Source organism: Helicoverpa armigera, chromosome 30, assembly GCF_030705265.1.
Source record: "Helicoverpa armigera isolate CAAS_96S chromosome 30, ASM3070526v1, whole genome shotgun sequence".
Taxonomy (NCBI): Eukaryota; Metazoa; Arthropoda; class Insecta; order Lepidoptera; family Noctuidae; genus Helicoverpa; species Helicoverpa armigera.
In genome coordinates, this window is record NC_087149.1 from 763,109 (window position 1) to 790,964 (window position 27,856).

The 27,856-nt window shown below is 39.6% G+C and overlaps 2 protein-coding genes across 4 annotated transcripts; one reads left to right on the forward strand and one right to left on the reverse strand.

The window, feature by feature from the left end:
* Positions 1–5,125: 5,125 nt before the first annotated feature.
* LOC110382426 (modular serine protease) lies at positions 5,126–15,221 on the reverse strand. 2 transcript variants are annotated; one of them, XM_064042893.1, is made up of 10 exons: positions 15,067–15,221; positions 11,297–11,372; positions 10,746–10,862; positions 10,004–10,203; positions 9,314–9,523; positions 8,528–8,689; positions 7,989–8,107; positions 7,175–7,351; positions 6,404–6,563; positions 5,126–5,901 (listed from the first exon to the last, which is right to left on the reverse strand). In XM_064042893.1, the coding sequence occupies exons 1-10, from the start codon at positions 15,104–15,106 to the stop codon at positions 5,627–5,629; spliced, it is 1,536 nt and encodes a 511-aa protein (XP_063898963.1). In that variant the 5' UTR covers positions 15,107–15,221; the 3' UTR covers positions 5,126–5,626. The 2 variants fall into 2 exon arrangements, with proteins under 2 accessions (XP_063898963.1, XP_063898961.1); XM_064042891.1 differs by lacking the exon at positions 15,067–15,221 and adding an exon at positions 14,799–14,856.
* LOC110382420 (pickpocket protein 28) lies at positions 12,308–26,985 on the forward strand. Of its 2 annotated transcripts, XM_064042896.1 has the most exons (11): positions 17,708–17,944; positions 19,907–20,066; positions 20,396–20,587; positions 21,358–21,485; positions 22,214–22,310; positions 22,803–22,988; positions 23,660–23,750; positions 24,494–24,638; positions 25,681–25,784; positions 26,316–26,458; positions 26,874–26,985. In XM_064042896.1, exons 1-11 carry the CDS (start codon positions 17,778–17,780, stop codon positions 26,976–26,978), a joined length of 1,518 nt encoding a protein of 505 aa, XP_063898966.1. In that variant the 5' UTR covers positions 17,708–17,777; the 3' UTR covers positions 26,979–26,985. The 2 variants fall into 2 exon arrangements, 1 of the variants encoding a protein (XP_063898966.1); XR_010278005.1 differs by lacking the exons at positions 17,708–17,944; positions 20,396–20,587; positions 21,358–21,485; ... (5 more) ...; positions 26,316–26,458; positions 26,874–26,985 and adding exons at positions 12,308–12,710; positions 13,085–14,997 and having other exon boundaries at positions 19,907–20,044.
* The last annotated feature ends 871 nt before the right edge of the window (positions 26,986–27,856 follow it).

Below are 27,856 nucleotides of genomic sequence, written 5' to 3' on the forward strand. Positions count from 1 at the left end.
TTTTCTTTTTTTCTCAACAACTGAGGTATAGGTACATTTCTTTTATAAAGTTTTTTTTTAATAAATATACATGGCCTTATACTTATGTATTGTTGTATTTTATAATCTATGCAATTATTTTGTGAGTACATATATTAATTATATTTTGCATCACATGGAAACTTATTGGTGCATTTATATATTTATTTATTTGGGATGCCAACAGTTATTTATTACACTTAATTATTATAATTATTTATTAAGTAAAGGAAAAATTTATAAATGCAAAATAAAAGCATTCAGCAAAAAATAACCATCCTCAATAAACAGGCTATTGAACACAGGAAGATTTTCATCATCCTTTATCCCTGCTAATAATATAAATGCGAAAGTAACTCTGTCTGTCTGTTACGCTTCCACGTCTAAACCACTGAACTGATTTTAATAAAATTTGGTTCAGTTAGAGTTAACCTTGAGAAAGAACAGGATAATTTTTATCCCGGACTTTTGAAGAGTTCTCTTGGAAACGCGATACAACCGAACTCGATGCGGGAGAAGGCGCGGGCGGAAGCTAGTTTACTATAAATATTAGTTAGGATAAACTTGAGTTGTAAAATAAAGTTTCTAGAATCTAGATAAATTGAAAATAACCAGTCATAATGACAAATTAACTCATGATTGACTTAGCGTCATCTTTATTGCCACCATGAGAACGAATTTTATCTTCGAAGAATTGTCAGTAAGTCATCTTGGCTTAAATGATTAATGGATATAACAACTCGCAGTTTCTCGCGGTTTTACGTGCCCGTGGGAATTTCGCGAAACCACGTTTTGTATGTATACTAATACATATAAAACGAGGAAATATTTTTTTGTTAGTTGTCCTGATGGCTCCGAAACTACGGATCCGATTTGAAAAATTCTTTCACAATTGGAAAGCTACTCTTACCGAGTAACATAGGCTATATTTTATTCCGGTAGTAAAAGTACCCACGGGACACGGGTGAAACCCCGGGAAAACAGCTAGGTACAAAAAAAAATCAGTATGGTGCATGCTTGAGGCGTTAAATGGCTAACTTCAGAAATGCTAAGTTTTAGAATTTTATTTGCCTTAAGTAGGTATTTAAATAAAGATAAAATTTATGTAAAAATGCAATAAATAAATTAATTTGTAAAATCATGTGTTTGTAGAAATATTCTAACAGTTAAGGGACCATTTTAATAAATTATTTTAGCTTTAAGCGTTGCTTGTTATTGAGTAAATAAATGGAATTTGGAAAAGATTTTTTTTTATTATTATTTTTATGCATATTATCTTGTCATAACGAGTTCTTCCGTATTTCGGAAAGCACTATAAATTGTAGGTCCCGGTTATCATTTGAACGTCTGAAAACCAGTCATTCCAAGGAGTATTGGGTTACCCGGGTAACTGGTTTGAGGAGGTTAGATAGGCAGTCGCTTCTAGTAAAACACTGCACCCATAGTGGGAGGAGACATTTGATTTTACTATCATTTTTTTTTGTATATTTTGCATCAAGGAAATCTCCGTTCCAATTTAGTGTGCTTTTTATGCTCTGTTTATTCTGAAACACACGAACCTTTGTTGTGTCTGTTCTAGAATAATTAACGGGCCTTGATCTACAAAATTTGACTATATAGCAGCTGTAGGTATTCTGCGGTTTCACTTGTGACTTGTGAACCCTTTAGGATACAAACAAACATACCTACATAAAGTGTTTCCACTTTATTATATAACCGCTTATATACTAAGAAACTCTATATAAAAATAAGTCCGGTTTTCCTCCCTGACGCTATAACTCCAGAACGCACGAACCGATTTCCACGGTTTTGCATTCGTTGGAAAGGTCTCGGGCTCCGTGAGGTTTATAGTAAAGAAAATTCAGGAATAATCAAGAATAATTCAACAGAAAAGTGGGTAAATCGTTTTTCACATACAGCGCCATCTCTGATACATAGCATGTACTACAAACCAATATCCAACACTTCAAGTAGATGGCGCCGAGTGTTTGACAGCTACTCATTGTCTCTGCTCAGTTAATTTCATTCAAGCTCAGTGTAAATTATGTGGATCGTGCATTTGAGGTTAAATTCAACACTCTGTCCATTGTCCAAAATGCCTAGACAACGACGTCCGAGCATCGGCCGCCGCACAAGACACAATAAACTAGGGTCGCAGAAGACAGAAGGAGTTAGATAGTAACCTGTATGGGCATCATGGTAATGCGTGCGTGCTGGGGTGCGGACGACTGAGAGCTGCGTTGGTCGAGTACTAGGCGCGCAGAAGACGGTAGGAACTCGGAAAACGAATCTGGTGGCGAAACGGAGTTCGCCGGGTCTGCTAGTTTAGTATAAAAGGCATTATTATAATAAAGAAAACTAGTTGATATTACTAAAACATGTTTAAGAACAGATGAAATTTCATCTGCCAAAAACCGAATGTCAGACGTACCTAGGTGCAGGTTTAATTTGCACATAAAAATGATAATTTTGAGGAAAAGCACGTTATATTATTGTTTTATAGCTAGTGTGTATCATTCTGATGCAGATTCCAGTTAGGTATTATTTAATATCATTCGGGTCACGTTATCTGTGTGACTACATTATTAACATAAAATAAAACAACTTTAGAGTTTAGTAAGTATGTTTGTTAGCAAATAGAAGATCGTGGTACAAAAAAATGTGGTGGCCTATTGGGTAAAGAACCAAGCTCTCAAGTATGAGCGTGGGTTGGATTTTAGTTGAGGCAAGTGCCAATGCAACTTCTATTTAAGTTTATATGTACCTACTTTTTAAGATTGTCTTGGGTCTTGGACACAATTGGCTTTGTTTCGGAGAGCACGAGAAACTGTAGCTCCCGGGTATCATTTGAACATCTTTGGCAGTATATATGTGCCTATACATCGATGTTTGGCAGTAGTTACGGGTAGTCAGAAGCCAGTTAGTCTGACAACCAGTCTTACCTAGGAGTATTGGGTTGCCGGGGTAACTCAGTTGAGCAGGTCAGATAGACAGTCGCTCCTTGTAAACCACTGGTACATAGCTGCATCCGGTTAGACTGAAAGCCGACACCAACATAGTTTTGAGAAAAGGCTAGACAGACGGCCGGTTTTTATATCGAAGCAGAGTCATAAAACATACTAGTTAATTAGAATTCAAAACCAGACGAGCAAGAATTATTATCACTTATTTATTTAGTATGACAAATCAGTATTTATTCGTTCGTATCGCGAGCACGTATTTACTTTGACTGATAAATAAGAAATTACATTGTCATCATGAAATTATTTATAATAGTAACTATTTTGTTACCCTTGTGTCATTCCAAAATGGAGGACGCATATTTCGCGCCATCGGTATTTTTAAATCATGGCGGCGGACCGTATCCTGTTTTACGTGAAAAATATAACGTGGAAATTGGTGATTCTTTGAAGAATGTGTCTAATTTTGTTGATTTGAGCCGTTTGAAGGCAATTATTATTGTTACGGCGCATAGGGAAGAGGAAGTTGTGACTATATCGTCCGGGGGAAGACATTCGTTGCTGTACGACTATTATAACTTTCCCCCTGAGAGTTATGAGTTCAAATATGATGCTCCAGGTAATATCTTTTTATTTTTCAATTAGTTAAGATTATTCGAGAGGTTGGATCTTTACCCACTAAGCCACCACGACTTTTTTTTTTCCTCCACCTCTCGAGTATAAGGGTGTGGGTTCGATTTCAGGTCAGGCAGGTTTCTAAGTAGGTAGGTACCTATATCCTAGACGCCAATGGCTGATAAAAAGGTGAATGAAAACATTTTGAGGAAACCTGGACTATAAAGTCTGAAATCAGCAACCCGCATTGAGCTAGCGTGGTGATTAATGCAATCCTACTCCGTGTGAGAGGAGGCTTGTGCCCACCAACGGGACAATAAAAAGGCTGTAACAGACAGACAGTTAATATTATTACATTTAGCTAACAGAAAAATCATTTTTTTAGGTGATCCAGCATTGGCGGGAAAAATACACGAAGCGTTCAGAAACGCGGGCATCGAATCGGCTTTAGACGACAAAAGAGGTTGGGACCACGGAGTTTTCATACCAATGATGTTAATAAACCCCAAAGCGGATATACCAATAATTCAAATATCTATACTGAAAAACCAAAACGCAGCCCAGCATTATGAAATAGGAAAAGTTTTGTATCAATTTCGAAAAGACGCTGTCGCCATTTTCGGTTCCGGATTATCGTACCACAACATGAAAGAGTTCAAAAAAGCTGATCCGGAAAATGAAAAAGAAATTGTTAATTTGGATTTCGATAATTTTTTGAATGACGTCTGCACTGGAGATGAAGAAAATCGCAAGAAAATTATCTTCTGGGATCAGGAGAAAGGAGCTCTTGATTGCCATCCGTTGGGCGAAGCGGATCATCTCATGCCATTAATTGTAAACGCCGGTGCCGCTGGAACGCGCCCTGGGAAGAAGATTTTTGAATCCGTGTTTTTGGGTAAATTCAAATTGAGTGGTTTTATGTGGGATGAAAAGTGAAAATTCAAAATAATTATTATGCATTTACATAAAATTGTATTTAATTACATCTAATTCTATATGTATAATACAATGTATACTAAGGGCTGATTTTTCAATCATCAGATAACTTCTATCTGAGGAATAAATATGGCGGTTTGACATATTTTCCATACAAAAGCTGTCAAAACGTCAAACATATTCCTCAGATAAATCTTATCTGGCGATTGAAAAATCAGCCCTAATATAATTAAGAGGAAACATATTTTTGTTTGGTTTGTACCTACCCTTAAGGCGCCGAAACTATTGAACCAGTTTGAAAAATGTTTCGCTATTGGGACAGCTACATTATCCCCGAATAACATAGGCTGTGCCTTTAATATAAGACTACCCCTAGGCTACAGACTAAACAGTCGGGCGACAATTGATCCGATTCGATGGTTGATGGTTGGCATTTTTTTAAAGAAAATCTTGATTAAATATTAGTGTTTGTTACCGACTAAATACCTGATCCCTGTACTGCCCGTAGTATTCATCTGTAGTGTGCGTCTGTAGTATTCATCTTCATACCGATTTATGAGCCTAAAAACTTTAATATGTAAAGTAAATGTAGCTTATCAGGGGCCCGATTCTCCTAATTTTACTTAAGCAACATTCGATTGACGTTCGACTCGATTCGACTGAGATCCAATCCCGACTCGATTACGATTGAAGCGTATGTGGCATTCCGCTATTTTTTCTTTGAAATAAACGTTTTTATCCTTTTCTGTCATTCAATAATGAATCACTTTGTCTGCAAATGATTTACGATTGCAAAATGATTGTACAGAAAACTACCGTATAGACCAAAATTACCAAAATAGCAGACCAATCGCACACCAATCAAATGTCAATCGAATACGATTGGTCTTTTATTAGTAGCAGAATGCCCGATATGGTTAAAACTGCTATTGCGATCATATTGCGATTCGATTTCTATTCGATTTTGAGATAATTAACTTAGGAGAATCGGGCCCCAGTTGTGTTAGCACCCAAAACATAAGCTGATAAATAGCTTACCATGAGGCTTACCAACCGTGTGAAGATGACGCGATATTTATTAGTTTATCTTTACTTTTTTAATTCGGGCATTCAGTAGCAGTATAATTATACTGGGTCACCATCCTAGAATCGAAATGCAGAAACTTCAACTTTTGGTATTCAATAAAATGGCTCTGTATGAAACTCTGGTGCCTCAACAGATGTGTAAATGCTGTTATAGTCTGCGTGTTACAATTTAGATCGTCTGAAGGTGCCGTAGAGACGAGACCACGGAGGTAGTATCGAGTGACGTGACCTGTCATTTCTGGGAATGCCAGGCCGCCGCCGCTGTCGCCTTTGCATACCGCTGTGCCTGAAGCAATGAAAAAAAGAATTAGGCCCAGTTTACGGAAAATAATAGTCCGTTTTTCTTAAAATAACTCATCATCATCATCCCCCTGCCCTTATCCCAATCAAAACAATTGTTTACTTTGAAATAAACCAACCTCTCAAGTATGAGTGTGTGTTTGATTCCAAGTCAAGCAAGTACCAATACAACTTTTCTAAGTTTGTATGTACTTTTAAGTAGGTATATCTTGGACACCGATGACTGTTTTTCGGATGGCACGTTAAACTGTAGGTCCCGGCTGTCATTGGACATCCTTAGCAGACGTTAAGGTAGTCAGAGAAGCCAGTAAGTCTGACAACCAGTATTACCTAGAGGTATCGGGGTGTAGAGTAACTGGGTTGAGGAAGTCAGATACGCATTCGCTCCAGGTAAAACACTGGTACTCAGCTGCATCATAGACTGAAAGCCGACCTTAGCCGACCCCAACGTAGTTGGGAAAATGCTTGCCAGATGATGGTGATCTTACCATTAGTATAACCAGCACAGATTTTATCTGTGGTGATGAAAGAGGTGAAGTCATGAGGAGTTTCGTTGAAGCATCTGTTTAAGCTGACAATCGGCAGTTCAGCCACTTTCAAGAAGGGAGACGGCTGACCAGCAGCTGACGTGTAGCCCCAACCAGCCACCTGGGGGGACAGTATTCCTTAACCATTTCACTGTCCACGAAGCAGACACTATCGTTCAATAATAGGAGTGTATCACATTATTACTCATGGGACAGGGAAATTAAAGTAATTGGATACCTTACCTAATTAGATATAGTAATAAATACATTGATCTCTCCGGTGGTGTCGGATTACCCTTTTTGTAAATTGTAAAGCACCAAAATCTCATGTATGAGCGTGGGTTCGATTCCAGGTCAGGCAAGTATCAATGTAACTTTTTAAAGTTTGTAACATAGGTACTTTCTAAGTATGAGTACATGTATCTTGGACACCAATGGTTGATTATAAAAAGGAAACCTGAACTGCAAGTCTGAAATTATTAACCCGTATCTCGCACACGTGTTGATTACCGCTCAATCCTTCTCCGTGTGAGAGGAAATGCCTGTGCACAGCAGTGGGACGATAAAAAAGGCTGACTTACGAAAAGCAGCCGGCAGTAGACCATAAGTACTTCATTATTATTTTCAAGATAATTTCTATATCCATGTGAAAGACCAAGTATTCTGTAGGTGCACAATTTTCAAAACCAGATAAAAATAAAATTGATTGGAACCGGACGCCCTTTACCTTACCTTTCCCAAACTCCCGGCCTTCAATTGTTCTTCATCAAACTTATAATCGAAGTCCAGACACACTGGTCGGATGTACATGACGAATTGCAGTCCTTTTTGTAAGACCACCAGGGCCAGATCATCTTGGAAGTTGGTCTCAACTCCTCGGAAACGAGGCGGGATCTTTATGTCTATGACCTGGAGAAATATAATCAATACAATTTTTGAAGGTCAAGTTTACAAAAGACAGCCCCCAAAAACGACCCAACACCATAGAAAGGGCTTCAACACTTTCTATGGTGTTTCTGATGTGAAGTTGATTATTAGTGGTCGGAGGTCTAACGCACGGTCCGAAGTTATCTCCCGCATAATGTATTTTACGTAAAATATGTTATATGCAAACTATTACTTGTATTGCCCTGTTTATATGTATGCATAGACTGCAGAAGTGGAGTGTGGCTTTCAGAGGGCACGTTAAACTGTACCTAGGTTTGTTAATAAAGATCTTTGGCAGTCGTTACGGGTAGTCAGAAGCCAGAAAGTCTATTAACCAGTCTTACCAAGGAGTATTAGGTTGCCCGTATAAGACTGGTTGTCAGACTTGCTGTCTCCTGAATACCCGTATACGGGTATGATATATAATACGGGTTGCTCGAGTAACTGGGTTGAGGAGGTCAAATAGGCAGTCACTCCTTGTGAAACAGTGGAACTCGGCTGCATCCAGTTACACTGGAAGCCAACCCCAACGTAGTTGGGAAAGCGCTAGACAGAAGAATGATGACTTAGGTGAACATATTTCAATTTGCCGCTAACAGTCGAAAAATGGGCTACTTACATCTTGTCGTTGTACATAATCATCTTTAGGGTCATCCCAGTCACGGTACACCTTCCCAGCAGCCACAGCATACTTGCACGGCAGCATACGATGCCCAGATTCCCAGAAACAGTGGGCAGCTGGGAGAAAACAGAACAATAAGCTGCTTGTCATGGTGGCCTGTCACTTGAGCAGGAAAAATTCTGGTGGCCTATTGGGTAAAAAACCAACCTCTCAATATGAGTGCGTGGGTTCGATGCCAGGTTAAGCAAGTACCAATGCATCTTTTCTTAGTTTATATGTGCTTTCTAAGTATATCTTGGACTGAATCTTGGAAACTGCCGGCTGTCATTCTTTGGCAGTCGTTACGGGTAGTCAAAAGCCAGTAAATCTGACAACCAGTCTAACCTAGGGGTATTCGGTTGCACGGGTAACTTAGTTGAGGCGGTCAGATCGGCAGTAGCTCCATGTAAAACACTGGTACTCAGCTTCGTACTTTCGGCAGCTAGCATACATATGTATGATGATCAGACGACAAATGACCAAGCTACAATGCTTACCAGAGACAACCACCTTGGAGCTGATTATGGAACCTCCACAGATCTGTTCGTAAGGTGTGGCCTTCTTGGAGTATATTCCTGCGTGCCAGGGCAGCTCCCCTCTCTTTGCGGGGTCACCTCCAGCCATTAATGGTATGCCTTTTGATACTGGTTTGCCACAATCTGGACATCAAACAATTTGTTCCAATATACTATAGTTATCGGCACGAATCTTGAGCGCCAACCTTCATCTGTGCAGAAGTGATTTATTATCAAAGAACCAATCCCGAGTGACGGCTATGACGCGATGCGCTGCGGGCCAATCACCGCTTTACAACGCCCCCGCGCCTCACTTCATACCACAAATGGGACCCAATAAATTACTTCTGCGCAGGTGAGAGTCTGTGCCGATGATTATAACAGTTTGAGACAAAACCTTACCTTACGAAGTCGTGGTGGCCTAGTGGGTAAAGAACCAACCTCTGAAATGTGTCCTCTCAAGAACCAATGCAACTTTGTATGTACTTTCTAAGTATATCTTGGACACCAATGACTGTGTTTCGGACGGCACGTTAAACTGTAGGTCCCGGCTGTCATTAAACATCCTTGGCAGTCGTTACGGGTAGTCAGAAGCCAGTCAGTCTGACACCAGTCAACCAAGGGGTACTGGGTTGCCCGGGTAACTGGGTTGAGAAGGTCAGATAGGCAGGCGCTCTTTGCGGCGCACTGGTACTCAGCTGCATCCGGTTAGACTGGAAGCCGATCCTAAAATTGGGAAAAGGCTCGGAAGATGAATTGAAATCTTACCAATAACACACGTAGCTGTATAATTCCACTTGCCATCTTTACACATCATAATAGGCAGATCCCCATCAGGGTTATAATGATAATTCTTGCAAACTGGCTGCACTCTGGTTCCTTCAGGGACCATGAAGTCACATATCTTGTAGCCTGTTTGCTTGCCAGAAAGCAGGCATCTGTACTCTGTTCGAAGATTCTTTGCCAGTTTACATAAAGCTAAAAAAAGTATTTATTTTATTGGAAAACTCGGTTTTAGGAAATCCCTACTAATATTATAAATGTGAAAGTCTGTATGTCTGTGTTACGCTTTCATGTCTAAACCACTGAACTGATTTTAATAAAATTTGGTACAGAGATAGAGTTGACCTTTAGGAAATACTCGGCGTGGCTTACGAAATTCGTCGGCCGCGCGCTTGTGTCGCGGGCCTCGGCAGCGGTGCCATACATTTATACATAGGTTGACTATTGTCGCGAGCGATCGACGACAGTCTCGTAGGCCGCGCGCGGCTGCGACAGTCGAGATCCATGGAATTCTACCTTAAGGGGAAACATTTATATTTGTGCCCTATAGGTAGGGGCTCCGAAACTGAACCAATTTGAAAAAAATCTTTTACTGTTGAAAAGCTACACCCTTCTCGAGTAACATAGGTCCTAGGTTATATTTTATTCCAATAAAATTATTGGCTGATGACAAACCTTGACAAGTTGGCAACTCATGATTCCAATTTCCATTATTACATATAACAAAAGGCTTCCCAATCAACCTGAACGGTTGATTACAAGTGTAATTCAGTACTACATAGTCGTCTACATAAGATGGTACGTTATCAACTTCTAATTTCGTGTAAGACCCGTGTTCTGGTTGCGGTGGAAGCTCACAGGTAGTAGAACGAGGTCTGCAAAGAAATAACATCAATTTTGATATTTCTACCTTTTGAATAGACATTAGATTTTCTTTTTTTATATGTAGCATCCCCGAATGCTACTCAGTAGCAGTCGTTACAGTGCTACGTCAGAAGCCGTCAGGCGGGTTTAAGAAGACTCTGACACTAGGACTTGTTAGGTGATTAAGCTTGCAGCTCACTTCGATAAGACGAAGAAGAAGAATAGGTATGATGTGATGACAGGATGCAAAGATTGAGAGGGCTCGTGATGTCACGCTATGTATTTGTACTTAAGAGTGACGTAACAGAAAATACAATCGTATTTTATCTTCCTTGTTATTTGTGTGTGAGAGAAAAGGAAAAATACGTGTCGATTAATTTAGGGTTACTGGGGAGTTTGTTGCGCCACTTCTTCCCAGGAATAACACATAGGAAGTGGTGAAGGGTGGGCGTTTTGAAGGCAGTCATTTGTAAATTTTTGACGATTGAAAAGTGCTGTTTTGCAGCCAAGTTTGAATAAACGGTTTTTGATTTTTATTAGACTAGAAACTTACTTGCGATGTCTGCATAAGACAGAGGTCTCGTCACTTCCATCACTGCACTCGGTAGTACCGTTGCACCGGCTCACATCTTCTACGCATTCACCGTTATTACATCGGAATTCTCCATTTCTATAACATATATATTAGTATTACAAACTAGGAGTCGTGGTGGCCTAGTGGGTAAAGAACCAACCTCTCAAGTATGAGTGTTGATTCCATTCCAGGTCAGACAAGTACCAATGCAACTTTTCTAAGTTTGTATGCACTTTTTCAGTATAACTTGGACACCAACGACCGTGTTTCGGATGGCACGATAAACTGTAGGTCCCGGCTGGCATAGAACATCTTTAGCAGTCGCTACGGGTAGTCAGAAGCCAGTAAGTTTGACCACCAGTCTAACCAAGGGGTACTGGGTTGCTAGCAACTGGGTTGAGGAGGTCAGATAGGCAGTCGCTCCTTGTAAAACACTGGTACTCAGCTGCATCCGGTTAGACTGGAAGCCGACCCCAACATAGTTGGGAAAAGGCTACGCATATGATAACAGACTTACTAGTATTCCTTACCTGCAGATTAATCTTGTGGTCCAGTCCTCTGCAATTGGTGAAGCACTAATATATTGGGGCCATATTAAAAAGAGCACTGAAAAAATAATAAATACGACATACATTCTAGTACGATCAAAAAACGATGGATGGATTGTGTGAAAGTCGATATGGTTAGAAAGAATGTTACTTGTGAGATGACGGCAGATAGAAGAGTATGGAAGGAGAAAGCGTGCTGCGCCGAAGACGAATCAATTTGGGGGGCAGGAGGATAATGATTTATTAGTGCACGGAAATATGTATATATTTGAGAACAATTAGGTATAATGCAATAACAATCGATACCTACTAACATAGTAAAGAGGAAACATCATTTTTGTTTGTTTGAAATTATATGTACAATTCGTTACTACTTAAATTATATAACATAATTACAACTTCCCCGGTTCTTGTACTAAAAATTAAATAAAGTTAAATTGTAAAAATACTTTTTTACTATTTATGAAGTAAAAAAGATTTTTATTATAGCATATGGCAACATTATTTTGTCTATGCACCGTGATGTTTTGCCGTAGTGTTGCTAATTCCAATAAACTCCCCGATTTAGGGGAATTCAATTTCCTGGAGATTAGCGCTCTCCATGGAGAATGACAAGAATCATATTTTCCTAGCTAATGATGCCTAGATGACACTGATCTTGTTTCGTTAAGGGAACGGAGCGTCATTTCTTAAACGTCATATTATTTTCAGGTCGTATAACGAAACGTACTTGTCATCAACAATTAAAAAAATAGAAAATAGGAAATAAAAAAATAGCAAATAGGGAATATAAGGAGAAAACAAGTCGGTCAGATTATTATCCGAATGTCCCGAGAGATTTTAACAGTTCAGAAATTAGATTTCCTTGAAACTGAATGTTTTTTTACCTTGGTAACTTAGGAGATACCCATAACGCAATCTATGTACATTTTTTTTGGGATATTTTTATTCTCAATAAGAAAACTATTGACGTCGTCGAGACGGGGAATCGAGATTTTTTTTTGGCAACACTGCTTGAGTGCTGATGGTACTTTTCATAACACTTTGTGTCCACCATTTCATATTTAAAAAAGTACACTGCGACTTGTGTGGACGTTAAATACTTTATAATTTCTGCAATAATACTTATTTGTTCTGAATGCTGATTCCGTTGTAAATTAACACTCTCGAGTACTCTCGACACGTAATTAAAACTCGGCCAAAATAAACAGTCGTTTGTTACATCACATGACTTGAATAGTATGCATTCGTTCATTTTGCCGGATAATAGTGGAGTGCATTATAAGAAATACGAGCAAGTGCCGATGACAGCTTTTGTTAAATAAACAGTTGTAAAAGTTAACTTGCAAAACTCACACGGCCCTGTTAGAATCGAGAATCCTGCACAATACATTCGGTAAGTGATCAGCGCCTTGTTCGCTAAGTTAATAATGTCAAAATTGAATAAAAATTGAATCGCAATAGCAGTTTTAACCTCATCGGGCATTCTGTGCTAATATAAGACCAATCGTATTCCAATGACATTTAATTGGTTTGCCATTGGTCTTCCAAGTTCCATTTGGTCTGCTCTACAATCATATTGCATTCGTAAATCATGTGCAGATTTACGAATTACTTAAACGTTTATTTTAAAGAAAAATAGCGGGATGACACCTATTTCGCTTAAGTTAAATTAGCAGAATCAAGCCCCAGAGTAAAGAGAAAATTCATTAATCATCTTCCTAATAGTATCATAACTACTTATTTAACAATTGCAAATTATTATTACAGGGTACCAGAGAAACAGTCGACTTCTGACAACGACGGTGGAAATACTTATTTTAAAAGTGAGATAAACCAGTTTGGCGTTTCTAAAGAGTAGCAAGCTTGCATTCATTGCTGGCAGCGAATTCGCCAGCCGCCATAATAGTTAGTGTTTTGAGAAGCATTCTAATGAAAAAGTGTTTGTGTAGTCAAAATAAGTGCTGATTAAACAATAACGTAAACATAACGAGACTCCATTGGTGTGAATTTGACGTCTGTCATTTGTCAACTGTCAACTGTCAGTGTCACTAACGTCATCTAGCTGCGTTCCAGTGTCATAATTAGGGATAGTGTTACATCTTTAACATACGCTTGTTAACCCAAGTTATGCATTCTCTCGAGTCATTCACTTCACGTTAGATTTAAAACGTTGTATTATTTCTAATTCTTTGTTTTGATTTTTTATCACTGTAATTTGTGTGTTACTTAGTTATTTTTGTTATATTTAGTCGTGTATTTTGTTTAATAATGGCCACAGGCGAGAACAACGCATCCCATAACCTTGGGGCTGGAACTAGTGAAGCCACATTAATTTCACATATACTTTTTGCTAACACAGTAAACATGCGGCCATTTTGGCACGACATGCCAGCACTATGGTTCGCTAAATTGGAGGCAAATTTCTCTATTCACCAAATTACGGGGGAGGATACAAAATACGATTTTACTGTTTGCCAACTTGATGGGAAAACTGCATCTGTTGTTGAGGACATAATAATGCAGAAGCCGTTAGAGGAACCGTACTCAAAACTGAAGCAGGAGCTGATTTCTCGCTTTACGGAAACTGATATGAATAGAATCCGTCAACGTCTTGAAAGGCAAGAGATTGGTGATAAAAAACCTTCATGTTTCTTGCGGTCTCTCAAGGTTCTGGCTGGTGACTCGTTCCCGGAGGAGGAATTGAAAAGTATTTGGCTAAAAAAGCTTCCTGTAGACTACAGAATACATTTTTGCCGGCAGCCTATGCCACTGGATCTGATGGTTAAGATGGCTGACAAGTTATATGACGTAGGTATTATAGTTTTGCTAGACGGCAGTTTTCTGACCTGACATAAGCCTGACATAGGTATACTGTTTCAAAAATCAAGTTTTTTGGGTTATGCATTTATGCATCAAATTCCTTTGACGAAAACCCAGGTATAACAAAACAGATTTAAAAAATATAGGTATTTTTACTATGTATAATAACGTGATAATAACATTTTTCTATACAGAACACTTTTACCACGCACAGAGACAAAGGACGGTTTTTCATCTCTTCAGAAAAAAAAAGGTTTTTGAGTTAACCTCTTTAAGATAAGCGATATTGTTATTTTGTAGTAAGTAAGTACCTATTAGTTATATTCTCAAAATCTTTGTAAACCTAGTATAATCTAATAAACTTTATAAACTAAATTGAAGTTTAATTTCAACTAACGAGGCACGCCATCTATACAAATAGGTATAAAACAATAATTTTTCTGTTTGTAAATGCTCCGAAACTACAGAACCGATTTGAAAAATTCTTTCACTGTTAGGAAGCTAAACTAAGGAACTATCCTCGAGTAACATATATTTTACCCCGTACGGGGCATACATACTCACTTGATTTGGAAACATTCACAAAGCAGCCCGGAGCCTGGAAGTTGGTGATTGATACACTCATTACACTCGTGTATCGGAGAGCACATTAATGTCGTACCTGCTTGTGATCTCTCTCCGGTGGTGTCGGATTGTCGTCGCATCGCGCTATGAGAGTGAAGGAATACTGAGTGCACCGCAGTCCAAGCAAATGCTTGTGCACTATAATATGTCCTGCGCAGCTGGCTGATCTCCTTATATGAGAACAGCCGCCGTGGCTGATAATCGGCTTTGAAGACACCATTATCATCACTCACATTGTATGTTTCACACTTTTTTACACAGAAATATTTATAATACAGAAAAGTATTAAAACAAAAAATACGCACCGTATAAAATAGATATTATTACGAAATTCTCGACTAACATTTTGTTCGTGTCACAATATACATAGTTCAATACCGTCTGAACAATTGTTTATTATTAATAATTAAACTATTATCACGGAACTTTAGATAAATACAGTATTTATATTAATAACAATAACATATTAAGATATACTTCAATACTTAGGTCACACTACAGTCGGCCGATAGTTTGTTTGGGCTCATAAATCAGTATGAAGATGAATGGTAGTACGCACATTACAAAGATCAGGTATTTAGCCGGAGTCAAAGCGACTGAAAACTTTGATTGTAATCAACATTTTACTAAAAGGTTTTGCTAACCATCGAGTCAACTGTCGGTCGACTGTTTTTAGTTTGTGTTTATGAGTTTTGCAACGAATTTTTCAATTGTAGATTTTGGTGATTCAACTACTATTAGGTAGAGGAACTGCAGCATATTTGGAATACTGCAGGTAACTTGGAATACTTCGATATCTAAATATTATATATATAAACGCCATCTGAGTTTTTATGCCGTAAACATAACGTCAAACGATAAACAAAGCCATACAGCATTAAAAACAGGACGCCATCTTGACATTTCGGCTACCAGCCCCCAGCGAACGAAACGCCTGATTTGAAAACTTTTTCGGTAAGAATGCAATCAGTGGTAATCATTTGCTGTAACACTCTAAATCTTTATTGTAATTATTTCAATTGCTGAGTGACCTTGTTAGTTTAAGATATTACTATGATTTTGTGAATATTTCTAGAACAAAAAATTTGACATGTAATTTTAAGTTAGGTTGGTGTGTTGTTAATTTGGAATACCGTGTTTATTTTGCTTTTCAGTTTTTTTGGGAGTCGGTTTTATTTATTTGTAAGTTTCTTTTTTTGTAAAGAGCCAATGACTATAAAAATATTAGAATTCTATTAGTTTCTAAGAAAAAGTGTTAGCAATTTTCAAAGAAAAAAAATGAATATAATTTGGAATACTATATTCCAAATTATCTGCACCCTAAGTCAAATCACGTTTTTGGAGTATTTTTAGTTTAATAGGCATTTTGATAATATATCTGGTATTTTTTATATTTGATTGTTCTCATTATTAAAGTTTAATATTTTGACAATAATTTAATGTATTTTTATTGAGCTATCCCGTTTCTCCTTCAAGTTATTTTCAAAAAACAAACTGGTATTCCAAATATGCTTCACTTCCTCTACCTAATGGCGAGGTTCCACCAATATTGTTCGTGGTACATTTGCTCGCTAAAAACTTTTTCAATGTAACTAGAAGAGCAAAGCATACTTATAGGTACTCAAAACATCGAATTGAGAAGCTCCTTCTTTATGACCTGAATATCTCAGGGTTTCCATCATCAGGTCTTGGACCTGATAACAATAGGACCATTTGGGAATTATAACCTTTCAAACAAAAAAAAGAATAGTTCAAATCGGTCGGTAAACGTCGGAGCGAACAAACATAAATAAAATACAAATATCGGAAGTAAGAAACACTTTTTTGTTAAGTTGTTTATCAAAAAAACGAGAAAGACATTTTACAAATGTTCGCACGCAATGTGCTACTGTTTGCTAGAGCGAGTACACCACGAGATACATTTGTGTGCGACACAGCGCTGCACACTGGTGGAATCTCCCCTTAATAAGATTTGGGGTCTTTTATTAGGTAATTACCTACCTAAACAACTACATCATATCTGTATTAATATAATGTAGGTAGCTGAATACTTAGTATGTATAAGATATAAAGATATACGCTTATGTCAAGAATTACTGGTCCAATTTGAAATATTCTTACAGTGTTAGATAACCCATTTATTGGGGATCAGGGTTAGGTTAGGTTAGGTTAGTTTTAATTTTCAGCAACATTCGGAGCAAACTAACTTGAAATAAGAGCAGGTAAATGATGAACCAACTCAACTACCTCGCGCATATGGATAAAAAGAAACTAATTGCAAAATATGTGATTGAAACAAAACCTTGTTATGAAGAAACTAGCCGATTTCTCGCGGTTTCACCCGCGTCCCGTGCGAAATACTGTCCGAACCGGGATAAAATATAGCCTACTAGCTTTTGCCCGCAACTTCGTTCGCGTGGAATAGTGACTACCAGCAGATTTTTGATTTGACCAATAGATGGCGCTATATGTCCGGAATAATTTTATTTTAATTTTTTTTGTAATAAAAGCTATCCTATGTCTTTTCTCAAGTTTCAAACTATGTCTGTACCAAATTTCACACAAATCGGTTCAGTAGTTTAGGCGTGAAGAAAAGACAGACAGACAGACAGAGTTACTTTCGCATTTATAATATTAGTTTGGATTAGTTTGGATGTTACTCAGGAAGAGTGTAGCTTTCCAACAGTGAAAGAATTTTTCAAATAGGTTCAGTGGTTTCGGAGCCTTTGGGAAACAAACAAAAAAATGTTTTTTCTTTATTATATTGGTTTAGATAGTATATAGATTAGTTATTAACTAATGCATTTTTCATGTTCCTTTCATTTAACTGTAAATATATAATTATTACGTGTCACGCTTTTAACTAATAGGTAATTATGCAGATGTTTAGTGCTTTTAGTCTAACCGAATGCAGCTGAGTAGGTACCAGTGTTTTACAAGGAGCGACTGCCTATCTGACCTCCTCAACCCAGTTACCCGGGCAACCCAATACCCCTTGGTAAGACTGGTTGTCAGTATGTACACAGCGGAATACTCGATATATCGAGAGGAACCGGGTGTTATCACCAGATTTGTGTCTGGTTTGTGGAAAGCTGTGTTAAGATGCGGGAAGGCGTTTTGTGAGGAAACCAGCATGCATGGTTTTTATCACATTGCAGCACCGCAAAGGCATATGATTGAGAGGTAAGTTTGAGTTAAATTTAAGCTTTCCATAACCTTTTTTGTATGGGAAATCATCAGATGACCCCTCCAGCTGTGGGTGCAGCGCTCGGGAGTGTCAGACTCTTAGGCCGCTGCCTCGAATTTTGCGGGCAGCGGGGCGGCAGCGGCGGCGGCGCGGGCGGTCACCATTTGACTGGAGCTCACCGCTCGTTGCCCGCTCCCCGCGCCGCTGTATTCGAGGGCCGGTCCATTTGATTATACGCGTAAGATCCTACCGCTCCCGCGCCGCCGCCGCTGCCGCCCCGCTGCCCGCAAAATTCGAGGCAGCGGCCTTACTGACTTCACTAAACCTACCATGTTCCTTCTTAAGCCCTTTATGTACCAGCGCCGCGGTAACTTGCGCGAACAATTCCGCAGCCTCTCAGGCGCAGGCCTTGGTGGGGGACATACTAATTTAGTAAAGGCTTCGAAACTACTAAACTGATTTGAAAAATTCTTTCACTGTTGAGAAACTAGAATATCTCCGAGTAACATAGGCTATGTTTTATCCCGGTATGGGCAGTAGTTACCACGGGACGCGGGCGAAACGCGGTGAAATAGTTGACCCAGGTAGCTATTTTGTGGAGATCAGGGGCCCGATTCTCCTAAGTTAATAATGTCAAAATCGAATAGAAATTGAATTGCAATAATATGCTCGCAATAGCAGTTTTAACCATATCGGGCATTCTGCTACTAATATTAGACCAATCGTATTCCAAAGACTGGTTTGCGATTGGTCTGCAATTTTGGCAATTCGTTATTGAATGACAGAAAAGGATAAAAACGTTTATTTCAAAGAAAAAATAGCGGAATGTCAAATACGCTTCAATCGTAATTGAGTCGTGGATCTCAATCGAATGTGAATCGTATGTCGCTTAAGTAAAATGAGGAGAATCGGGCCCCAGTGCTCTATGAAAGGACTGTTTCTCAGCTGTACCTATCTGGTTAGATGTAAGGCTACCCCAAATAAAAGAATTATTATTAAAAAAACAAAATACCCGACTGCACACTAAAAAAAGAGTAAAACAAGCCCCACAATAATATTGATCAATACAACTTTACTGAATATAATTTATAAATATTGATGGAAAGCATCGCAGGCGGGGACCAACAGAGGCTCATTTATAGTCATTTGGGTTGTGTACCATTTAGCAGAATTTTCGTTGGTGGCGGTCAAGGTGGTCCCCGCCTGCGATGCTTTCCATCAATATTTATAAATTATATTCAGTAAAGTTGTATTGATCAATATTATTGTGGGGCTTGTTTTACTCTTTTTTTAGTGTGCAGTCGGGTATTTTGTTTTTTTAATAATAATTCTTTTATTTTTAACTTTTTAGCTGTTTTTATTTAACGAAAATGTTGTAGATGTAGAAGACTATGTATATGTAAGTACCATTTTAAATTATTTCGACGACATTTGGCTTTAGATTACGAGTGATGTTACTCCGCAACATAAATTTACCGCCAATGCGACGTTCAAGACGATCAAGACGACGTTCATGCATTTGATCAAGACGACGTGATTGTATCGCCAAAAGAATCGCTTTTTGCTTGCTAACGCATGAGTTGCTTTGCGTTGACGCAGAATTAACATGTTCCCGTGGGAATTTTGAGAAAAAACGTATCCTATATTAATTACTCCCGTGATTGAAATGAATCTAATGATACCGCATACATATTTTTTAAGGAAATTTAGAAAAATATCCCGTGGGACTTTTAGGATAAAATGTATCCTATGACACTCCCGTAATCAAGACAAATCTAACGATACCTCATACTTCAAAATCCATCAAGCCGTTTAGGCTACAGGAGGTCACAAAGGAACAGACATACATACATACTTACATACTTACATACACTCGAAAAACATTACCCTCCTTCTTTGGCAGTCGGGTAAAAAATCGAGAAAAGGTCAGGTATATGATGATGATGATGTATTCTCAGGATCCTATGGGTAGCAGCCACAGCTCTGGCCATCTGGGGCGCTCTGGATGTCTCCCTGGGCCAGCTGCAGAGGTACAACGATTCTCCAACCGTGGTGACCTTGGAAAAAGACTTCAGATCCTGGCGATTTAACGTTCCTGCTGTCACCATGTGTTATAAGGTTTGTTTTGAGAGTTAAGCGAAGATGGGTGGCCAAAGTTGACAGAGGATTCACAGAATCCGAACACCTCGTTAGTTCACTTGTAACTGATCGTTTTGGTCACGCCCGTACGATTATAGCATCTCCGCTTATCTCATCATCATCCGCTGGGGAGTTTGTTCCACCACTTCTTCCCAGCAAAAACACATATAGAAAAAAGTAGTGAAGGGCGGGCGTTTTGGGGGCTGTCTTTTGTAAATTAGACCTTCAAAAAAGCTGATTTTCAGCCTACTTTGAATAAAGGACTTTTTTATCTTTATCTTTCCTTACTCCGTGATTCTATTATGCAGAATCGAGTGGATCCCACAAAATTGCCAGCAGCGATCAAGAAACACTTCGACACAACGCCATCTGACGACAATTATGATTACTACACCCGTTTGGTTGAAGCCGTAGCTAACTCTGACCTGTTTCACTTGGAAGCTTTTGAAGAGTTCAGTGGTTTGGAGACCAGCCTCGATATGTTTCAGATTGCTGTTGATGTAAGTTGATCATCATCATCATCAGCATTTGTATCGTGGTACATGTGTGCTGCGGCCTCCTCTCACACAGAAGGATTAAGCGTTTAATCACCACATCCCTACTAATATTATAAATGCGAAAGTCTGTCTGTCTGTCTCTTACGCTTTCACGTTTAAACCACTGACCTGATTTTAGTAAAATTTGGTACAGAGATAGAGTTGACCTTGAGAAAGAACATAGGATAGTTTTTATCCCGGACTTTTGAAGAGTTCTCTAGGAAACGCGATATAACCGAACTCTGCGCGGGCGAAGCCGAGGGCGGAAGCTAGTGTTCTCATAACACAAAAAGTAGAGGGAAATAGAAGACGACGACAAGCCGACACCACCGGAGAGAGAGCACAAGCACCACCGACATTAACATGCTCTCTGATGCACGGATGTATCAATCACCAACTTCCAGACTCTGAGCTGCTTTGCAAAAGTTTCTAAAATCCACAAAATGCTCGGGAGCCAGAGACCTCGTGCACAGCAGTCGTACTATGCGACACCTATATACCGACGAGTTATCTATACCTACTAATATTATAAAGCTGAAGAGTTTGTTTGTTTGAACGCGCTAATCTCAGGAACTACTGGTCTGATTTGAAAAATTCTTTCAGTGTTACATAGTCCATTTATCGAGGAAGGCTATAGGCTTTTTATCCGGGTTCGTGCCGAGGTTTCCACAGGATGCGGGTGAAACCGCTGGCAGAAGCTAGTTATGATTATAATACAAATATGATATTCGCAGGTTATGCATGACTGCGATGTTAAAATGCGATCGTCTGACGAAGCTGTGTATAAATGGATCCCAGTCATGACGGAGAGCGGTGTTTGTTACTCTACAAACTCTGTGGCTTTAGCTGATGTGGCCATCACGTAAGTTCATCATCATCTACCTAGTCTTTTCTCTACTATGTGCCATATGGAGCAACTACCAATATGATGTCTTCCTAGCCGATTATCGGCTACGGCGGCTGTTCTCATGTAAGGAGATTAGCCATGATGGACGATATACTAATATTATAAAGAGATAAGTTTGTATGTAGGGTGTAATCTTTGAAACCGCTGGTCGGATTTCCAAAATTCTTTCAGTGATAGATAACTATAATTTTCCTGAGTGCCATAGGCCATATATTTTATCCCGGTACAGTCAGTAGTTTCCACGGGACGCGGGTGAAACCCCGGGAACAAGGCTAGTTTAAGATAAACACCCCTGTTTAGCCAGGTTGCTCTCAATTTAACTTTGTGTAGTATCATCACCTGTTTAGCCTGTTCCCTACTATGTTGGGGTTGGTTTTCAGTCTAAGTGGATGCACCTGAGTACCAGTGTGCCGTGGGGAGCAACGGCCATATCTGATCTCCTCAACCCTTTTAACTAGGCAAACCAATACTCCATGGTAACTAGTTGACAGACTTTCTGGCTTCTAACTACCAGTAACGACTGCCAAAAATGTTCAAAGACAGCCGGGACTCAGTTTATCGTGCCCTCCGATATTCATTTTCTAAAGCAAACAGTTGAGAAAATCAGACGTTTAAATATTGTTAATACATGGTGCTGTATGGTGGTTACACATTGGTATTCAGTTTTATTTATTTTGTCACAGGAAAGTGAACCCTAACGATAGTATGAGCTGGCCGGAGACATGTAAATACTCGTCTCTTAGCTGCTACATCATCATGGATGTACCATCCACAGCTTATGTAAGTTACCATCTGGTTACTTAGTGTTTTGCTCTGTATGTGTAATACAAACGAACTATCGGGCGAAGTTTGCAGGGTGTGGGTACTGTAAGTCTTCAAACTTAACAGATAGACATGTGTTGCTGGGTAGTTTGTTGCGCTTCTCCCCAGCAAAAAACTTTGAAGGGTTGAGATTTCAAGAGTTTTCTTTCTCTAAGATTTTTTTTATAGCTTCTATAGTTATCGGCACGAATCTTGAGCTCTGACCTTCATCTGCGCAGAAGTAATTTATTAGCTATGACACGGCTATGACACGATGCACTGCGGGCCAATCACCGCTTTAGCCCGCCCCCGCGCCTCACTTCATACCACAAAAGGGACCCAATAAATTACTTCTGCGCAGGTGAAGGTCAGAGCTCAAGATTCGTGCCGATAACTGTAACCGACGATACACGATGACGATTAAAAATAACCCTCCTTGACAGTCGGGTAAAAAATAATATTTCTTTCTAGTTCTACGTCCACTCCCCATATGACGTGATGGACCTAACGCATAAGCCTTCAGAAGTCATTCTGACACTCGTAAGGAACACGGAACTAAGTGTCACTGAGACCCGCTGTGGCCGAGGAGTTGAAGAGTTGCAGCCATCGCGAAGAGGTTGCCTGTATACTGATGAGCCAGCTGTCAATGGAAGAAAGGTGAGGATCTGCCTAGCTTTTTCCTAACTATTGTTATTGTTACAGCCTTTTTATCGTCCCACTGCTGGGCTGCGGCCTCCTCTCACACGGAGAACGATTGAACGTTAATCACCACGCTTGCTCAATACGTTGCTGATTTCAGACTATAGGTCTAGGTTTCCTCAAGATGTTTTCCTTCACCTTTTTTATCAGCCATTGGTGTCCAAGATATACTTAGAAAGTACATACAAACTTAGAAAAGTTGCATTTTTACTTGCCTGAACTGGAATCGAACCCACACCCTCATACTTGAGAGGTTGGTTCTTTACCCACTAGGCCACCACGACTTCCCAAATATTGGCTTCCAGTTTAATTGGTGGTGGCTGAGTACCAGTGTGCTATATGGAGCGAATGCCTATCTGACCTCCTCAACCCAGTTACCCAGGCAACTCAATATCCCTTGGTTAGACTGGTGTCAGACTTACTGGCTTCTGACTACCCGTAACGACTGCCAAGGATGTTCAATGACAGCCGGGACCTACAGTTTAACGTGCCATCCGAAACACAGTCATTGGTGTCCAACAGTGTAGCTTTCTAACAGTGACAGTATTTTTCAGATTGGTTCAGTAGCTTCGAAGCCTTCGGGCATACAAAAAAATGTTGGTTTTAATATTATTTACCTTTTATTTTAGGTCCACAGCACAAATACGTGTCGTTTGGCGTGCAGAAGCAAACTGGCGAAGGAATACTGCGGCTGCGTACCTTTCTACTACTTTTACGAAGGTATGTACCATACTAGCTTCTGTCCGCGGCTTCGCCCGCGTAGAGTTCGGTTATATCGGGTTTCCAAGACAATTCTTCAAAAGTCCGGTATAAAAACTATCCTATGTTCTTTCTCGAGGTCAACTCTATCACAGTACCAAATACTAAAATCAGTTCAGTGGTTTAGACGTGGAAGCGTAAGAGACAGACAGACAGACTTTCATATTTATAATATTAGTAGGGATCTGTTGAATCTAGACTCCAGTCTAAAGCCCTGCCGGGGCTGCGGCATTGTTCGCGCGAGTTACCGCGGCGCTGGTACATATTAACATGGTGGGTTACAGTCCGTAAGAGTCTGACACTCTCTCACGCTGCACCCAAAGCGGGAGTTATCATTTGATGATTCCCTTCAAAAACACAAGAACAGTAAAACTTTCAACTGACTTTTGACTTTTAACTTGAATTGGAATTAGAATATTATACTTTACTATATACAAACTACTATCATTATATTTACATTTACATTTTACAAAAAATCTAAATATTCATCCGCATCGCTGTCAGCGGGGATTTTGGCCAAAAGGCTGGCTGCATTGCCACGCTGGACGGCAAAGCATATGCTGTTTCCGAAGTATAGGCCAGCCTTTTGGTCCCGACTTGACTCCACTGATCGCTTGGAAATTTCGCGATAAAGTCTGTGTGGAATTTGACTTGGACTTAGATTTTTGTAAGCCTTATTTCAGACTATTGACTGGTTATTTCAGAGGGTCCCCCCTGCACTCCCAAAGGCTTGTGGTGCTTAGCCAGCTTCAAGCAGAAGTTATCTAATAACAACGGTGAGAAGTGTGCCTGCTCACCGCAGTGCATCGACTGCATTTACAAGGAAATATCTACTGCTGATCAGATCTGGTGAGTGATTGTCGTGATGGCCTAGTGGACAAAGAACCAACCTCTCGAGGATGAGGCTGTGGGTTCGATTCCAGGTCAGTCAAGTACCGATGCAACATTTCTAAGTTTGTATCTACTTTCTAAGTATATCTTGGACACCATTGACTGTGTTTCGGATGGCACGTTAAACTGTAGGTCCCGGCTGTCATTGAACATCCTTGGCAGTCGTCACGGGTAGTCAGAAGCCAGTAAGTCTGACACCAGTCTAACAAAGGGTTGCTCGGATAACTGGGTTGAGGGTTCAGATAAGGGCAAGGGCAGTCGCTCCTTGTAAAGCACTGGTACTCTGCTGCATCCGGTTAGACTGGAAGTAGACCCCAACATAGTTGGGAAAAAGGCTCGGAGGATGAGGATGATCAGATCTGGTGAGCTTTCTGAAAAATACCCCATTTGAGTAGACTCGTAAGTAAAGAAAGAATCTTGATCATCTACCTGGCCTTTTCCCAACTATGTTGGTGTCGGCTTCCAGTCTAACCGGATGCAGCTGAGTACCAGTATATAACAAAGACCTCCTCAACCCAGTTACCTGGACAACCCAATACCCCTTGGTTACACTGGTATGAGACTTACTGGCTTCTGATTACGCCATGCGGCTCACGCCATTTGTCAGCCGCGTGCGTCTGTCGCGGACCTCGGCTGCGGTGCCATACATTTTCATAGTTTGACTACTGTCACGAGCGATTGACGACTGTCGTAGGCCGCGCGCGGCTGCAGTAGTCGCGATGCACGGCATTCTACCTTAAAGATTACAAACAACTGAAATTCTCCCTTAAAAACTGACAGCTGTCAACTGATCAAAACATACGATACTCCTTTATCTCTTTACACATGATGTTGTAAATTATGAAAACGAAAAATTATTCCTATGGCTAAACCACTGAATGGATTAGGTTATTTTTTTTACAATTCGCCATAAAATATCATAAAGTATGTATGATAGGATTTAATGTGATTAGGTACGAAACACCCGATAGATTTCAGATTGTGAGTTATTTGTCCTTAGGGATCGTCACCCTTTCAACCAGCATGGTTCCGTCAAGTTCACAGTGCAGGCTCCGAGGACCCGGTACACCAGGGAGATTGTCTTCCACTTCCAGGACTTAGTGGGTGAGGAGATCAGCTTTGTACTACGTCTCTTGCTTTCCTTAGTCTATACTTCTTCTTCTTCCTCCTGCCCTGTTCCCAATTTTATTTGTGGTCGGTGCAATATGTCATCTTCTTCCATTTTCCCTGTCAGTATAGTGACAAGTAAAGATAACATGAATAGGATATATAGGCCATCCAGCCATCTTTCCTTAGTCAATACTTCTATACAGATTAATAAAGAGGAAACATTTGTTTGTATTCACAAACGGCACGCGAGTGAAACCGTTGGTAAACAGCCAATAAAACATACTTATGCGCGTCCCGTGGGAACTACTCGGGATAAAATATAGCCTGTGTTACTCGGGAAGAGTGTAGCTTTCCAACAATGAAAGAGTTTTTTAAATAGTTTCAGTAGTTTCGGAGCCTTTAGGGTACAAAAAAAATGTTTCATCTTTATTATTTTTGTGTAAGAAGAAAATATAAAAGATTCCGACGAATTGAAATCTCCTTCTTGGGAAGTCGGTTAAAAATTTACTTTACTCGTTTTGACAGTATCGTTCGGAGGAGCAGCTGGCCTATTCCTCGGCGCAAGTTTCATCAGTTTCGTGGAGATCTTGTACTTCTTACTAACTAGACTCTTCAGGACTATTGCAAGACGGGAAGAAAGAAAAGTTGTGAAGACTACAGCTGTCAAGGTGAGAGAAATGTCGAAAAATAATAAACTTAAAGCCTTCTCCTAACTATGTCAAATACTATGCTGAAAACCGCATCAAAACCAGTTGAGCCAAACGTGAGATAATCGCGCTCAAACATACATACAGGTCAACCTGAGAAGCTCCTTGTTTTGAAGTCGGTTAAAAAAAGATTAGGTTAAGGCCTACGTTACAGTCGTAACGGGTACTCAGAAGCCAGTAAGTCTGACATCAGTTTTACCAAGGGCTATTAGGTTCGCCAACTGGCTTGAGGTCAGATAGGCAGTCGCTTCTTGTAAATCACTGGTACTTAGCTGCATATGGTTAGACTGGAAGCCGACCCCAGAGAGTTGGGAAAAGGTTAGGCAAAAGGATAGGCAGAAAGGATGTTTAAGATCTAATTAAGTCTTGTTTTCAGGTGAAAAAGCCAGCAATTTCTCATGAAACTGTGAGAATGAATCAGCTCACAGCCATACTTGATGCGCAAAAGACGTGCGATGGCAGACCTGGTTATTATTATTGAAATAAAAATATAACAAGAATCGAATTGAAGGTATTATTAAAATCATTTCAAACGGATAATACTTTGTCTTTAATTTTTTATGCCTTTGCCATGCTAACGTGACCATAGAGTGAATAGAGAGCCTTAGAAAAGAACCCAACGAAAATTCCCGGTTTGTGATATTTATACATTATTTAATAGTTGTTTGTAGTTTTTTTTTTATTCCTAATGGGACTATAGAAGCTCTTTCGAAACATGAAAGTAGTTGCACGGTTCCAAAGAGTTGGTCTCATGGAGAAGAACCGGCAAGAAACTTCATGGACACTCTTTTTAAAAGAAAATTAAATTAATTACAACAGTTTTCTATCTATTTCTGAGAAGGTTATACAATTCAAATTGAGCTAAAACGTCCTGAGGGAACTACTTCCCGTAACAGGCTAAAAACTAACCCTTTCTTAGGCTCTCTAGCTTTATTATACTTCTTCCTGCCCATATCTTAATTTTATTTGGAGCAAGTCAATATGCCCTTTTGGATAGTCTATTACTATTATATAATCTGTAGGTACTTACGGACAAAAAAAAACACGTTTGTTGTATGGGAGCCCCCGAAAATATTTATTTAATTCTAGTTTCAGTATTTGTTGTTATAGCGGCAACAGAAATACATCACCAAAAATTTCAGCTCTCTAACTATCACGGTTCAACTATCACGGACACGGACGGACGGACGGAGGAAACGGAGTCCGGGAGACCTATTACGGAGTCTTTAGCAGCGTAAAAGCGACAAATAAAGTCAGGAATACTCCCTTTTACAACAAAATATAGTTATAACAAAGAACTATCGATTTCAAACTGACCCAATTAGCGTTCGCGTGTGAGCCGACTAATGCAGTTCACGA